The 16033-nt window shown below is 45.4% G+C and overlaps 1 protein-coding gene across 6 annotated transcripts in view; it reads right to left on the bottom strand.

Moving 5' to 3' along the window:
• LOC148508451 (uncharacterized) overlaps window positions 1-16033 on the bottom strand; it is a 262947-nt gene that overhangs the window by 86251 nt on the left and 160663 nt on the right. For all 6 annotated transcript variants that reach the window (XM_088444564.1, XM_088444558.1, XM_088444563.1 and 3 more), the window contains exons 3-6: window positions 15257-15413; window positions 14363-14390; window positions 12440-12542; window positions 1461-1481 (exon numbers count right to left, since the gene is read on the bottom strand). In XM_088444564.1, coding sequence (XP_088300690.1) covers window positions 1461-1481; window positions 12440-12542; window positions 14363-14390; window positions 15257-15413 — 309 coding nt within the window. The remainder of the gene's footprint in view (window positions 1-1460; window positions 1482-12439; window positions 12543-14362; window positions 14391-15256; window positions 15414-16033) is intronic.

The following is a 16033-nucleotide window of genomic DNA, read 5'->3' as shown; positions in this document are numbered from 1 at the left end:
CTTAGACAAGATCATTAAAGGCTTGTGACAGGTTAAATATTTCAAGAAGTTTAATATATTTTATATAGACAAAACAAATATTTCTTACCTCTACTACATATGGTTAAATTGCATTTAAATCAATATCTACTGATTTCGCCATTATGTGTTAAACAAACATGATTTTTTAGTTATTTTTCATTATTTTATAAAAATGTTTCTTTCTTAGGGGCAGATCCAATTAGGGGGTTTGTAGCAGTGCTTGGGGCTACACAGCTGCAGCCCGCAGGCTTCACGTAAACAAAAATCTCAGAAAAGTAGGGCGTTCTGCCCTTACCGCGGCCACTCTGAGCATGATAACCCATAAATCCGTTATAAATCTATTGGTTAACTGGTCTTCGCCGTGGGAGGAAATAGGCTTATAACTGAATGACCCCAGGTGTTAAAGCTCGAGGCTATCTGTGCGTGGCAAGCGTTTAGATTAGTGTCTTTAATGTACCATTCTTTTGGTATAATGATCTCTTTATTTTGAGTCTGTTTTAAAACCTTGCAGACATACTAGCTTTAGTACCTGCAGTCGTTAAGGTGCCTATCCATTAGGCGACCTGAAAGTCTGAACGTCTAGCGACTTTGTGAAATAGCCCGACCTCCTATCTCTGAACATGCCGAACCTGACAAGCGTCGTCAGGTTGACGGGTATGTTCAGTGGATAGTCAGGGTCGGCAAGGACCCAGCGTGCACGCACATTGCTGGTCCTTGCCTATCCATAATGGTGCATACACACTAGACGATATGCTCCCTGAGCGATATCGTCTAGTGTGTCCCCGGCAGGCTGTGCTCAATGTCGTTCATGACATTGAGCACAGCCGCTGAACGATATCATTAGCGATATCGTTCAGCGCCGGGCTCTCTCACCCATTCCCTGACATGCAGCAACCTGACGAGGTCGTCAGGTTGGCCTGCATGTCAGCCCGATGAACGAGGATGACGAACGACCCGCGGGAACGCGCGTCGTCGTCATCGTTCATCTTTTTTGTGTTAAACATGGACGATAAAGTGGACGACTGAACGATAACGATATCGTTATCGTTCAGTCGTCCACTTTAATCGCCCAGTGTGTACGCACCATTACCCGACGACTTTGTGAACCCCCTGGTTTTGGTCGGATTGTTCACAAAGTAAGGTAATGGATAGGCCCCTTAAGAGTTCATGATTAAGTAAAACAGATGCAAACAATCCCCCCACAGGAAGCAATAAGTATTTAGACCATAGGAACAATATTTTTGTATACCTATATTCAGTTGTGTGATTAAAAAAAATAATAATTTGCAAGTGGTGTCAGCAACTCACACACTTGTCTATTGTCATAACAAACGTTTCAACAGTAACTTTTTTATGAAAGGAAAATGAGCACACTTAATATGGACATGAAAAGAAATAAGCAGTAATGAAATGAATCAAACAAAATGAGTGTTACTCACGTAAGACACAACGCTGGAGTTCTGAGACGAAACCGCAAACAGTACAGAAAATAAAAACATACATAAAACAAATGTTAATGATAACAAAATAAAAAAGCGCTAATGAAAATGAACAATAAATAACAAAACACAACGTAAAGTAGGTGAAACTGATAATGAATAATGTTAATAATGGAATTTGTGGGATAAATTAAACACCATTAATAAAATGGAGTAAATAGTAAATTATGTATAAAACTAAAGTTAATATTTTAAACATATTTCTATAAATCTAAAAAATTAGATTTGACAAGGACTGAGAATTTCATTAACATTAATGAAGGAGTATTTTTTTTATTTGCAGTATTAATCCCAGCCTGTGATCATGTAATCTTAATGATGTCCCCTAGGATTGAAATGCAAACTTATCTGTAGAAACAATTGGACAACAACCCCTCAAATACAAAAGTTAACATTGTTACCCATTATGTGGGTACTTAAATGCAGTTTTTACATTTTGATAAATTCAGTGAGCGCCCATTGAATTACTGCGTTTTGTTATATTTCCTTACTTGCTCTTTAAGAGCTTAAAACATTCCAATTTGAAAACTGATGTCTCATGCAAATACAAATACTGCAGTGGTGAAAGCTGATGTGAGCAGAATTCTTAATGGTTGTAAGTCATAGTAAATATTTCTGTCTAAACTCTACAAATATGTTAGCACAAAGGAAGTGATAGAGTTATTCAGTATTGACTTGGCTGCACCTGTTTACATATGGCTCCTAAAAATAGCCCAAAGGGATGATAACATTGCAAGATGTTCCCCTGGCAGGGGGTAAATAGGGAACATGAGTGTGTCTCTAACTAATAATAATGACATTATGAACATGTAGGTGACCTCAGGCTATAATTCTAATGTTTTCCAAACAGTGCAAATAACATGTACTAATAAATGAACAGTGGGCCTGATTCAGACCTGGTCGCAAGCGCTGAGCGCTCGCAACCGGGTTGATGGTGGCCCAGAGCGCATGCGCACGACGGAGCTGTCTCCGTCGTGCGCATGCGCGAGACCCGGATAGTGACGGGCAATCCGTCGCTCCGGGTCTCGCACCAAAGGGGGCATGCTGTCGATGTTGAGTGACAGCACGCCTCCTTTGGTGGGCGGGCCGGGGGGTTGGCTGCCCAGATGGAGGCGTTCCCATAAGAATGCCTACTGTCTGGGGCGGCCCCACTGACATCACAAGTGATGTCAGTGAGAGAGCTTTCGGCTCTGTTTGAGCCGAAAGCTCTCTGGGGCTTGCGGCCACGAGACCCTACCACAAGGGTCTCGTCGCAAGCCCGATGGTCGCGATGGTCTTGACCATCGCGACCATCATCCTGGCCGCTCGCATTAGCTGTGGGTGGCAACCGCTCCATAAACAAAAAAAAAGATGCCCTGATTCAGAGCGAGCGCTCTTTCAGAGCGTCCAGCTCTGAATCAGGGCCAGTGCCCATTAATTAAGAATCACCAGCTTCAGATCCAATTTTAGTCGCAAGTTCTTAATGTGTACTATTCACTAACACACACTGGAGTCAGACATTTTGTGAGCTGAATTATCATATATGAGGATGCAGCCTGTCAATGAATTAGTAGTAACTAGAGGCATCACTATGTGCGTTATGCCTCACTGCTGTCACTAGCTCTTATTCAATTGAAAGTGTGAATATTGGCACAATCCACAAAATGCGTGGCTCTAATGTGAGCACCATACACATTCACCTCAATGTTTGACAGAGTATCAAACAATTAGGTCCTAAATTGATTTTAGCAACTGGGCAATAGGGGCACTTGTCTAATCTTGAATTTCAAGGAGCTGTATCGAGCTCTGGAAAGAGTAGACCAGCATCCCAAATCCGCCCAGTTTCCCAGAGAAGTGAATGGGCCGTGAGCTTGGTGACGCGATTAGCCGTGAATCATGTCATCGTGGCTCTGTGTCCTAGATGTGCCTCTATTGCTGTCCATGAAGACAATTTGAGAGTCTCCACAGATAGCAATATACTGAAAAAACAAGAGATATGGTAAGAACTTACCTTTGTTATCTCTGTTTCTACGAAGTCCATAGGGTCCACAGGGTTGACCTTGGGGATATAGCTGGATCAGGATCCATGGGCACCACACAGTTAAGCTTTTAGCTCCCAGGATGCACTTGGGTCCTCCTCTATACCCCGCCCCCGAGCCACAGGCACCTCAGTTGGTAAGCAGCCTAGGCCGGAGGAGAATATGGAACAGAGAGAAGGAAGACTGGAACACACAAGAAACCATACTCACAGAAAAAGGAGACGGAAATACCGGTGACCAGCAACACAGCCCATTAGAAGCCAGGTGCGTCAGGGCGGGCGCCCTGTGGACCCTATGGACTTCGTAGAAGCAGAGATAACAAAGGTAAGTTCTTACCATAGCTCTTGTTTTCTACTTCAGGGTCCATAGGGGGTCCACAGGGTTGACCTTGGGGATGTCCCAAAGCAGTTCAACTAAGGGCGGGGACGCTCCTGTGCAGAAAGGAGAATCCTGCGCCCGAAGGATGCATCCTGAGAGGCAAAGGTGTCAAACGGATAAAATCTTAGAAACGTTTGAACCGAAGACCAAGTGGCTGCCTTACACAGCTGAACAGCTGAGGCACCAAGTTTAGCAGCCCAAGTAGGGCCCACAGAACGAGTGGAATGAGCCTTAACAGAGGCTGGAACAGGTAAATGCTCTCGTATCTAAGCCTCCCTAATAACAGAACAAAACCAACGGGCCAAAGTCTGGTTGTTGGCAGGCCAACCCCTCTTATGAAAACCAAAGAGGACAAACAAGGAGTCGGACTTTCGAACAGAAGCAGTCCGATCAACATAAACTCTGAGAGCACGGACAATGTCCAACGAAGTCTCCCCTGCTGTAAGATCAGGGGACTGAAAGGCTGGGACCACCAGTTCCTGATTGATATGGAACTTAGAGACAACCATAGGTAAACACTCAGGACGAGTGCGAAGCCCTGCTCTGTCCTGTAGAAAATAATTAAGAAGGGGGGACTACATGAAAGTGCCCCCAACTCGGAAACCCTCCTTGCTGAAGCAATAGCCAGGAGAATCCTGAGAACACCCCGGAAAAAAAGTCTGTACGTCCGGTAACATAGCAATTCTACGTTGGTACTAAACCGATAAAGCAGACATGTGCACCTTCAGAGAGGAAAGGCGTAAACCTAAGTCCAAACCCGACTGAAGAAAAGCCAGAATCCTTGAAACTCTGAATACCTGAGGATCATAAGTTTCTGGACTCACACCACTGAAAGTACGTGTGCCACACTCTATGGTAAATCCTTGCAGAAGCAGGCTTGCGTGCCCTCAGCATGGTGGAAATAACGGAACTAGAAAAGCCCCGGGACCTTAAGACGGCCGTCTCAAGAGCCACGCCGTCAAAGACAGACGACCCAGATCCGGGTAAAGATAGGGCCCCTGAGACAACAAGTCCTGCCGCTGAGGAGGAAGGTACGGAACGTCGATGGACAGACTCTGTAGGTTGGAGTACCACGGACGTCTTGGCCATGCTGGGGCCACCAGTACCAGAGTGCCTCCGTCCTGCTAGAACTTGCGCAGGACCCAAGGCAGAAGGGATATCGGAGGAAACAGATATGCCAGCTGAAACGTCCATCTGACCTACAGAGCGTCCACCAGACTGGCGCCGTCGTCCCTTGTCCTTGACCTGTACACGGGCAACTTGTGATTGTGACGAGAGGCCATCAAGTCCATCTCCGGCAGTCCCTACTTGTCCATGAGTAGTTGGAATACCTCTGGATGAAGCGACCATTCCCCTGGATGCACGTCGTAACGGCTGAGGAAGTCTGCCTCCCAATTGAGGATTCCGGGAATGAAGACTGCCGAGATCGCTGGAAAGTGGCACTCCGCCCAGGTTAGGATGTGAGACACTTCTGCCATCGCAGCCCGGCTGCGAGTTCCTCCCTGGTGATTGATGTACGCCACCGTGGTGGCGTTGTCTGACTGCACTTGCACCGCCCTTCCGTGAAGAGTGGTGCCGGCCGACTGCAGAGCCCTGTACACGGCTCTTAGTTCCAGAACATTGATGGGGAGAGCCGCTTCCTCCGCTGTCCAACGACCCTGAAGTGACAAGGAGCCTGTCACCGCCCCCCAACCCCGAAGACTGGCATCTGTCGTGAGCCGAACCCAGAACGGGATCCAAAAGGGGCGAACCTCGAGGAGGTGAGCTGTTTAAAGCCACCAATTCAGGGACTGTCGTACATCCGGAGATAGCACCAGGGTCTGTGACCGATCCGGTGAGGCAACCCATTCCAGTTTGCTAGAATCAGCCTCTGCAGAGGCCTGGAGTGAAACTGGGCAAATTCCACCATATCGAATGCCGACACCCTGGAACCCAGCACTCTCATTGCCGAGTGTACCGAAAGACTGGCACAATCCAGGCAACTGCGTATCCGCAACTGTAGGGAAGATACCTTTTCTGGAGTTAGAAAGATCCGCTGCTGATGAGAGTCTAGGAGGGCCCCCAGATGGACCATCTGCTGAGATGGGATCAGAGATGACTTCCTCCAATTTATTAACCACCCGTGCATCTGCAGACAAGCCACCGTCAGTTGGAGATGTTGCAGCAGAACCTCCGGAGAGCTTGCCAGCAATAGGAGGTCGTCCAGATACGCTAACAACCGTACCCCCTGGTTCCGAAGGTGGGCAGCCATAACTGCCATCACCTTGGTGAACACCCTCAGCGCTGTGGAGAGCCCAGAACTGGTAGTGACGGTGCAACAGTGCGAACCGCAGACACCTCTGATGTGACGTTGCTATCGGCACATGGAGGTAAGCGTCCTGGATATCCAGGGAGACCATGTAATCCCCTGGTTCCATAGCCAGAATTATGGAACACAAGGTTTCCATTCTGAACCTGGGAATCCTGAGAAACCTGTTCAAAGACTTTAAATTTAGAACGGGTCGATGGGAGCCATTGGGTTTCTGTACCAGAAACAGCAGAATAGTACCCCATCCCATGCTGAGATTGTGGAACAGGTACAATGACCCCTGCAGTCAGCAAGGAGTCTATAGCTTCCCTGATCAGCATAGCCTTGGCTATGTCCTGAGAAGGACTCGTGCAGAAAAACTAGTGAGGCGGTCTGCGCCGAAAAGACAGGGCGTACCCCTGGGAGACCACTTCTCGCACCCAGGCATCGGTGGTGGTATTGAACCAGCTCTGGGCGAAATGAAGAAGTCGGCCTCCCCTCTGGGATCCCCCAGAGGGAGGCCCGTCCCATCAGGCGGAAGGCTTATCTTCCTGTTTGGAAGAGGGACGCCTGGCACTCTAAGCTTGTTTCTTGGACCTAGCCAGTCTATCCACGATCCTATCCAAGTCTGGACCAAAAAGTAATTCCCCATTAAAAGGTAAGGCCTCCAGGCCCTTGTTTGAATCAGCGTCTGCTCTCCAGGACCTCAGCCATAAGGAGCGGCGGGCATGCACAGCCGCAGCCGACACCCTAGAGGTTAGCAGACTAGCGTCCAAGGAAGCTTCTCCAATATAAGAAGCCGCATCACTCATCTGTCCTAGTAATGCCCTCTGGACTTCCTGAGTATCCTCAGGAAAAGTGTCCCCTAAGGCATTGGCCCAACCCTAATGGCCTTAGCCACCAGGAAATGGCCATGGACGGGCGAGCAATTGCTCCCGAGGGGGAATAAATAGACTTAAGGCAAGCCTCAACCTTTCTGTCCGTGGGATCCTTTAACGAGGAAACTGACGGTATTGGCAGCGTAGCACTCTTAATAAGGCGTGTGACATGGGAATCCACCGCCGGTGGAGCTACCCACTTCCTACAATGTGCCTCCGGGAATGGATAATTGGAAGCCAACCTCTTTTGAGGCACAAATCTCTTACTGGGTGTCTGCCAAGCCACCGCCATATGATCCGTTAATTGATCAGATAGGGGGAATACCGCCGAAGTCACCTTAGTTTTTTTTTTTTTTTTTTTTTTTAAACTAGGGAATTTCTACTTAGGATCAGGTGCCTCATCCTCTATTAGGAGAATGGCACGCACCGCCCTAACCAGAGCTCGTACATTAATAGACGACCGAGATTCCAACTCCTGAGCCGAGGTGTACGAATCGGAGTCGTCCTGGACATCACCCTCATCTGAGGACCCCTCAGTGTCCGAAAACTGCGCCGCATGCAACTTATGTGCACGCTTAGACGCCCCTGCAGACCTGTCATTGTGCAGCATCGACTGAAAAGTCGAAGATGCAGCTGCCAGACTCTGGACTGAACTGGAGAGCACGTCCACCCATGGTGGAGGAGCTGCCACATTGGTCTGGAAAGGCACCACAGACTGTTGTGTAGCAGGAGTGGCCTGAAAATAGATAGGCAATCCTGAATAAGGATCCACAGTCTGTGACCCAGAGGAACTCTGCAATAATTGCGGGGTACACTGGTAATGGGAAATGGTAGGCTGGGACAGAGTCCTCGTAGGGACAGCAGACGGAGCCGCAAGGCGGTCCGCCAGAGACACCAGCACCTGTGAAAACATAGCCCATGGTGGCTCCTGTGTCATAGGGGGTCTGGATTGACCAGGAGTCAACTGACACCGCTCATAAAGGCCATCCAGAGATGCCTCTTCCCTATGTGATCCCGCAGAGCAGCGCCTGCAGGAAAACAACACTGGAGTCCCGGAGTGCTCAACTTCACCCTCAGACATAACCAAATATAATGTACAGACAAAATATATATGGCAATAGAGGAAAAAAGAACTGCACTTCCCTGTGTGCTGAACAACAGTCCTGAATATGGCACTGTGTAGCACACAACTGTATGTGACAGACCTCACAAATACTTGATTTATATATGTGAGGTTAGTAGAAAAGCCCCTCCTCCACACCTGTAGGGCTAAGGAAGAAGGAAAGAGATAGATATAAGCTGACAGTAATAAGAGAAAAATACAGACAGCAGCACTAGCAAAAGTCACATACCATGCAGGAAGATATACTCACTGCACCTTTACACTACACTCAACCGCCCAGATTCAGTGTCTGGGAGGGCTATAGTGCTGTGTACGCCGTCCTAACAGGGGAGAGGTACACAGGGGGACCGGTCCGCGTGCTCCCTGAGGGATCTGCGCTGCCACATGTAGAAAAAAATGGCCGCCAGAGACCTCAGAGGAGGAGTGGCCGAGTGAACTGCAGCTCAGGGACGCTAGACATGCAGGCTGAAAAGCGCGCTGAGCTGAGGGGAGGAGCCGCTGAACAGGGAAGGCTTCCTCCCCTGGCTGGCCATTAACCCCAGGGATGCTGGCTTCCCGCTTGCCGGTTATCCCTGGTGGTCTAGTGGTCCCACGGGTTATGGGGGGGCCCGCCGCCACTGCCAGCAGCCTCCGGTCTGTCCCCAGGACCGGAGGCTAAAGGACTGCATTTAAGGTATTCCGCGCGCCGCCGCTAGCCAGCGACGCGCGGCTTACCTGAATCCCCGGCGACTCCGGCAGCAGTCCTGGGAGGTAGACAGAGTCCGGCTAGTACGGACTCTGTCCTCCCGCCGCGATCCCCAGATCAGTACTGGCGTCGCGGCGCCAGTCGGGGATCAGAGCGGCAGCGTGGGCGTCTGTACAGACAGCCCTTCGCTGCCGTCTGTAGTAAAAAGAGAAACTAAAATAAATAAAATCTATTAGAAAATAAAAAGCTTCTGGGGGCTGCTCCTGCAGCCCCCCTGCGCGGTGACCGTATCCGGCCGGGCACCAGCTTACACTGAGGTGCCTGTGGCTCGGGGGCGGGGTATAGAGGAGGACCCAAGTGCATCCTGGGAGCTAAAAGCTTAACTGTGTGGTGCCCATGGATCCTGATCCAGCTATATCCCCAAGGTCAACCCTGTGGACCCCCTATGGACCCTGAAGTAGAAAGAGAAGGCTCACATGAAAACACTCTACTATATAATAAGTATGTAGTATTACACAGCAAATTAAAACTGTAGTCTGGTGACAGCTTTCTTTTAAAATGTGTCTCTGCTTGTCTGCAGTTTATTACATGTCATTCATAAATGTCCACTGCAGTAAAGCTATTACCCAATCAGGATTTATGATGAATTAAAATATTACTTTTGTCAATACCCTGCTAGCCACTCTAATCTGATATTCACTGTGAAACAGCAGGACTGTCATAGAGCTGGTGGCATGCATTACATACATCATGCAGGATGCACACAGAGTCAACTTGCCTGGTGTTTGATAGATTTGAATGATTCCATCTGGTATTAGTAAAGTGTACAAGATAATCAACAAATACTGTTAGTAACCAACCCGCTGCTGACAGAATAACAGCAGGACATAGAACTGCAGCAGAATGTGAGCCGCTTCTGTGTATAGATTTATTCATACACTATTGTATTCCTACTTCTTTCCAAACATTCATGCAACATGTGTGAGCTCACTGTGACACATGCAGACATTATCAAATAAAGGAGAAATTACTGTTTACATATTAGATGTTTTCGTATTTGCTCTGTCTGCAGTCTGCAATTCCAGCAGGGGGACTTGTCCCAGAAGAAACTGCATCTATGCAGGCTGGTATACCTTTTACTGGACCAACATAAAGATCACACATTTATTGTGGTTACATGTTGCACACAGGGTTGCTTGATACCCCTTAGATTTCCATGCCGTCACATGGAATACATTTTCACACAATGATATCTGCCTGCTTTATTGACAAAGAAAACCATAGGTTTGTGGCAAGTTAAGTTGAACACGCCACAAAAGAAAAACAAATAAATGTATTAGCTTGGACCAAAACGATACAATGAGACTTGCTTTACATAGTCACTGAGCTACAAAGCCTATAACAAAGACAATATTCATTTATGACACTGCCATAATAAGAGCCATATGGCACTACCCTGTGCTGATGGGAGACCCTGCTCTGTCCACTATTACAACTCTCCTAATGCCCCTCCACATATTATAGTACTGCCCCTGTCACAGGCAGGTCTGATAGCAATATCATAAATCACAGGAGTGGACAAGGCCACTGTTTCTGACAAGATCAGCACACTTGTCTCCTGAAATAATCTGTGCTGCTTTCAATATTCTGATTAGCTACAGGTTCTCCTATTGCCCCCTCCCCCCATCTAAACCATACCCACTACCGATCTAGCGACACATAGGAATTAGAACAAAAGTGCTTTTTAAAAAAAAACTAAAACATTCTTATGCTATTCCAAGGCACATTAGACTTCTAAGGAGCTGCAAACTGTTTATTTCACAAGGGTCAAATATACCTAAGCAATAGACCTTGCCCAAGTCTGGCCCAATCCAAAGCATTAATAATACTGCAATATGGATTATAGCACATTTGTGCTGTCTGTGCCATGTAATTTTTCATTTTAACAAGCCAGCAATTTAAGTAAATTAATGCAGCATTTATTTATGCTCTTTTCTGCCAATATAATGCTGCAGCCAGCAATAGTGAAACCTGCAGTACGATGTTTCACAGCACTTCAGGATATCTAAAGCTTATATGTCATGCCTTGCCAATGTGATGACGCTGAGAACCTCATATATAATAGTTTCCCAAACTAAGGGGGGCTATTCATGAAAGCTTGGAGAGAGATAAAATTGTGGGTCATAAAGTAATGGTGCATATCCACTACACGATTCACTCCATGAGCGATATCGTGTAGTGCGTCCCTGGCAGTGGTGTGCTCAAGCACACACTGAACGATATATCGTTCAGTGCCGGCACCCTCCCTCATCCCTGAATCTGCACAACCTGACGATATCGCCAGGTTGGACAGCAGGTTTGAGCGATGATAATGAACGATAACGATATCGTTCATTATATAGTCTAGTGGATACGCGGCAAAACAAAACCAATCTGCTCCTAACTGTCACGTTACAGGCTGTGTTTGAAAAATGACAGTTAGGAGCTGATGGTTGGTACTTTATCTCTCTCCACTTTACCTCTCTTTTGGGTCTATTTACTAAGCTGTGTTAGCAGATAAAGTGAAGGGTGATAAGGTACCAGCCAATCAGCTCCTAACTGCCATGTCACAGGCTGTTTGAAAAATGGCAGTTAGGAGCTGATTTGCTGGCACCTTATCACCGTTCACTTTATCTTCTAATACAGCTTAGTAAATAGACCCCTTTAAGCTTTCATAAATACCCCCATAAATTCTCAAAACTGCTAGATCGATGAATTCATGTTGATTGTCATCTTCCCCTTTTGGCAGTTTTAAGTATAGCAGTAACTGCTCATCCAGCATCCATTATCACATTAGTGATTCTATTGTGACGTACCTAACTCTGCTAACACAGGAGACTGCAGGGCTCTATACCATGGTACAGAAAGCTATAATGTGTTGTAACCCATAGCAAGAAAACATTGGCTTTTAATATTGCAACCAGACTAGACTGCTAGAAGCTGTTATCTGATTAGTTACCGTTACAACAAACCATTTTTGTTTGTGCCACGATATTAAATGAGCCCCTATGACTAATAACTGGGTGCCGATTTGGACAATGGTATTCTGGATTTGATAGAAAATCACAGCCCACTCAGAAAGAGTTGATTAAAACGTATTCATTTATATGGATTAAAATTGTATGGCATTATTTGCTAGTGAGGGAATATTTTGACCCATCAATGACTGAAGACTATCAAAACAGTCCACCACAAATATTACCTAATTTTGCCAAAGTTTGCAAAACTTATCGGCAGAATTTGGCCTGAGTCTCAGCCTATCCATATTACAAAGCAGAATTAATTGATTGTCTTCCCCCCAACTCTATTAAATAAAAGAAAAATTACGAAAACTAGGCAGAATTACATTCTGTATAATGGCGAAGCAACAGCGGGGACGCAAAAAGTGTATTGGCTGAGCTTTTCTAAGTGGCCAGCAATACTCTATTTTCATAATCACATTTCTCTGTGCTTGTAACTTGTTGACCATTTTTCATGAGCGTATAAGCTGTAGCTGCTACAGATGCCTTACCGGAGCTGTGTGTTCTTTACGCCCCTTGTGTGAGGAGGCCACGTGAGCCAGGTACTGGATAACTTTCTTTGTGTTCTCTGTCTTTCCAGCTCCTGATTCCCCACTGAAAATATAAAGGTATGATGAAAAATGACAACTATAGTATCATATGCACATACTGTACGTTCTCATACTTGAACTAAGCTTTGTTGCACTCTCTGATACTAAAGTGTACAGAGCCAATATTACAAAAATAAATAAAATAAAGATAGAGAACTTTAACTCTTAGGGCAAGTGAACATTGGGCCTGATTCAGGGATGGATGCAAATGCCGTAGCTGTTGCGAGATCCCGTACACAGTGACTGCGAAAATATGCAAATGTCGCTGCTGCTGAGATTTGTATGGAGACACAACCATCGAACCACACTGGTCGATCATCGGACTTCTGAGTAACCCGATGACCATACAGAATGGCTGACGGAATTATGACGCCAGAGCCTCAATAAATGTGTACAGGATCGCAGACGCAGGCTGTGACAAGCCCCCAAAATGGACGTGACACAGCTGCTTTTGAGTCGCCACCCCTGTTACCGCCCGCAAATGGGCCCTGACTGTCAGTCACTTTGCAAATAAATCCTCTCGGCCACCACTGTCACAAGACCATCACGGCACATGCGAGGTGCGACTCCGATGCCTGCGCAATAGCAAATACATCAGCATTGGGTCGGTCTCTGAATCTGGCCCATTCTTAGTAACATGCGGGTATACGAAATAATGGAATTATTGCAGAAGTCGTAAATCCGACTGCCACAGACATGATTAATCTGGATTTCTGACCTGCTGGTTCTCCCATGTATGCAATGCATCCTGGCATTGCCATCCTACAGTATATTTTACACTAATGGTACCATGATGAGCTGTCTGACCTTTTAACAGGGCCGTAACTAGGGTAGTGAGATCTGTGCCATGGCACAGGGCACTGCAGGGCAGGGGGGGTGCTGTTCGGGCTTGTCAATTTTCTGTTATCATTCTCACTTGTAGCTTCCTCTTCTTTTATCCCCAGCATCTCCTGTCCTCCCCTATCTCTTCCCTGGCCCTTTCCCATGAGGCCAAGGCCCTATTTCAGGTGTGTTATCTCCCTATTTAAGAAATAAGGGGGGCGCCAATGCTCTTTCTGGCACAGGGCACCAAAAAGTCTAATTACGGCTCTGCCTTTTAACATTAAAATTTAAAGCTGTGCATCTCTACAAGGTGCTTTACTGTACAGCACTAGAACGGTCTTCCCTGCTTTATCCTGTTATTTATTTATTATCAGTTATTTATATAGCGCACACATATTCCGCAGCGCTTTACACAGAATATTTGTCCATTCACATCAGTCCCTGCCCCAGTGGAGCTTACAATCTATATTCCCTATCACGTGACCACACACATACGCACTAGGGTTGATTTTTGTTGGGAGCCAAGTAACCTACCAGTATATTTTTGGAGTGTGGGAGGAAACCGGAGCACCCGTGGGAAACCCATGCAAGCACAGGGAGAATATACAAACTCCACGCAGTTAGGGTCATAGTGGGAATCAAACCCACGACCTCAGTGCTGTGAGGCAGTAATGCTAACCATTACAACGTCTGTGCTGCCGTCTGTACATACCATACTCTGCACACTTATGCACCACAATGCAGAATGTAGCTAGTTGTACAGCGAAGCACAAGTTGGGCAGCTTGTTAAATATAAAATTCCATACAAACCTAGAGAACTGTTCATATACTTTAATTTGTGACATCATTGTTGCTTTCAATTGTGAACATTGCTAAGAATGTCAGTAGGACAAAACTACTATTTAATATTGAAAACAAGTTATTAGTAAATATTTGTTTATATTTATGATTTAAGATTAGTACTATAGTAAATAGTAGTACAGTATATACAGTATTACTCACGTGCAGAGAATTGATTGATCCTCACGATCTGCACATATAGAAAAAGAGATACAGAGTTAACTGAATAAACAGAAATACATATAATCACGTGGCCAAACGTGGACAATTTCCAGGTGCAAGGCGTCAGACATTTAAGACGATACGAAACGGACAGGATTTGTCAAACTGATTTAGGTGAGTGCAGAAAGGCTGATGACATTCCCAATTGCATTTCCATTAGAGAGGTGTGTGTGGACCCCCGTATTTTGTCAAAAACCACCCTCAAATATTATGAATTTGTTTCAGTTTTGATTAAAAGAGATAAAATCATGTAATTTGGGCCTGTTTACATGCAAACCAAAACCCGTGATCTGGTTTTTGATCCGAGACATGAATTTACGGTTAGACCAGACCCAGGACTTGGTTAGACCCGAGTCAGGACCTGGGATCCCAAATTCGTGTGTGTTCGATTTTCAGTGAAACCAAACCGAACATCTCTAATTTCCATGTCATTATTTTACTACACAGGAAGAGTTTATCTGAGAACAGAATAAACATTCATTTTTCTATTCTATTTCACCACTTTGTCCAAATCGGCAAGGGTCATCATAGCCTTTGCATGGTCTGGGGTAATCACTCTTCTCCATGCCTCCTGGGGGCGCCCAGTCAGGTACGGGTTCCAGGTTTATATATAAAGGTAACACAATGGGCTGCATACAGATAGTGAAAGTATATAAGGCCAAATAAAATAGTAGCAAACAAGTTCTGCCCAGAAATAGGATGTAACCTGTTCTATCATAAGGCAAGAGGCTGGAAAGCCTGGCAGACACTGTATAACTGAGCCTGAGAAGCCATATGAGGCAGGACGCAAAGTACTTATATGAGCATTATTAAATGTTTGCTGATTTGTCATACCTTGAAGCATGCTGCGGTAAGCGGTCTCTGATATCGCATATATGTGTGGCGGCATTTCATGGCGTTTCTTTCCTCGATACATCTCCACTATTTGTTCTGTATATATGGGCAGGTTCTTGTATGGGTTAATCACTACACAGAACAGGCCTGAGTATGTCTGAATGAAAATAATAAAAAAAAACATTCTAAGTATCAATTTGTGCTTAAAAACGACTTGAAACAACCTTAAGTACTGTAAGCAACTACAAAGCTCAGCAAAAATCAGCCAACATGGAGCATTACAAGATAATCTAGATGTGGATTTTTGCATAACAAACCATTACAGTAGTCATGAAATAGAAAAAAATGAGAAGCACGACTTTGCTTATGGAAAAATATATACATAAACATACATCAAGGCATATGTTGTCAAGCTAAAACAATGGTGAAATAGATAGCATTGCTTATGTGACGTGGTACAAACACTTTTATAACAGAATTCCAGCGATCTATGGTTTAGAAGTCAGAGAAACATGAGATAAGTCAGTAGAATATCCCCTAAGTTGATACATCATTTTCAGTGTGAAGCCTTTAATGAACCTCCTTAGAGGATATTTTTCAGTCGTTATTTTAATTTCCTTACCTAATTTTTTCAATAATTTTTTTATGTTTAATGAACGATGGAAATTTTTTTATAAACCGCCCCACCGAAAAAAAACAAAAACCATGCATTACCCAGGTTGCACTTTTAGGGGTAATTGAAATGAGCTGCAAGATTTAAAATTCGCAGATTTTGAG

This window comes from Taudactylus pleione, unplaced genomic scaffold (genome assembly GCF_031769625.1).
Source record: "Taudactylus pleione unplaced genomic scaffold, aTauple2 ptg000366l, whole genome shotgun sequence".
Taxonomy (NCBI): Eukaryota; Metazoa; Chordata; class Amphibia; order Anura; family Myobatrachidae; genus Taudactylus; species Taudactylus pleione.
The sequence above is the reverse complement of the archived record's forward strand: the minus strand, read 5'-3'. Positions and strand labels throughout refer to the sequence as shown.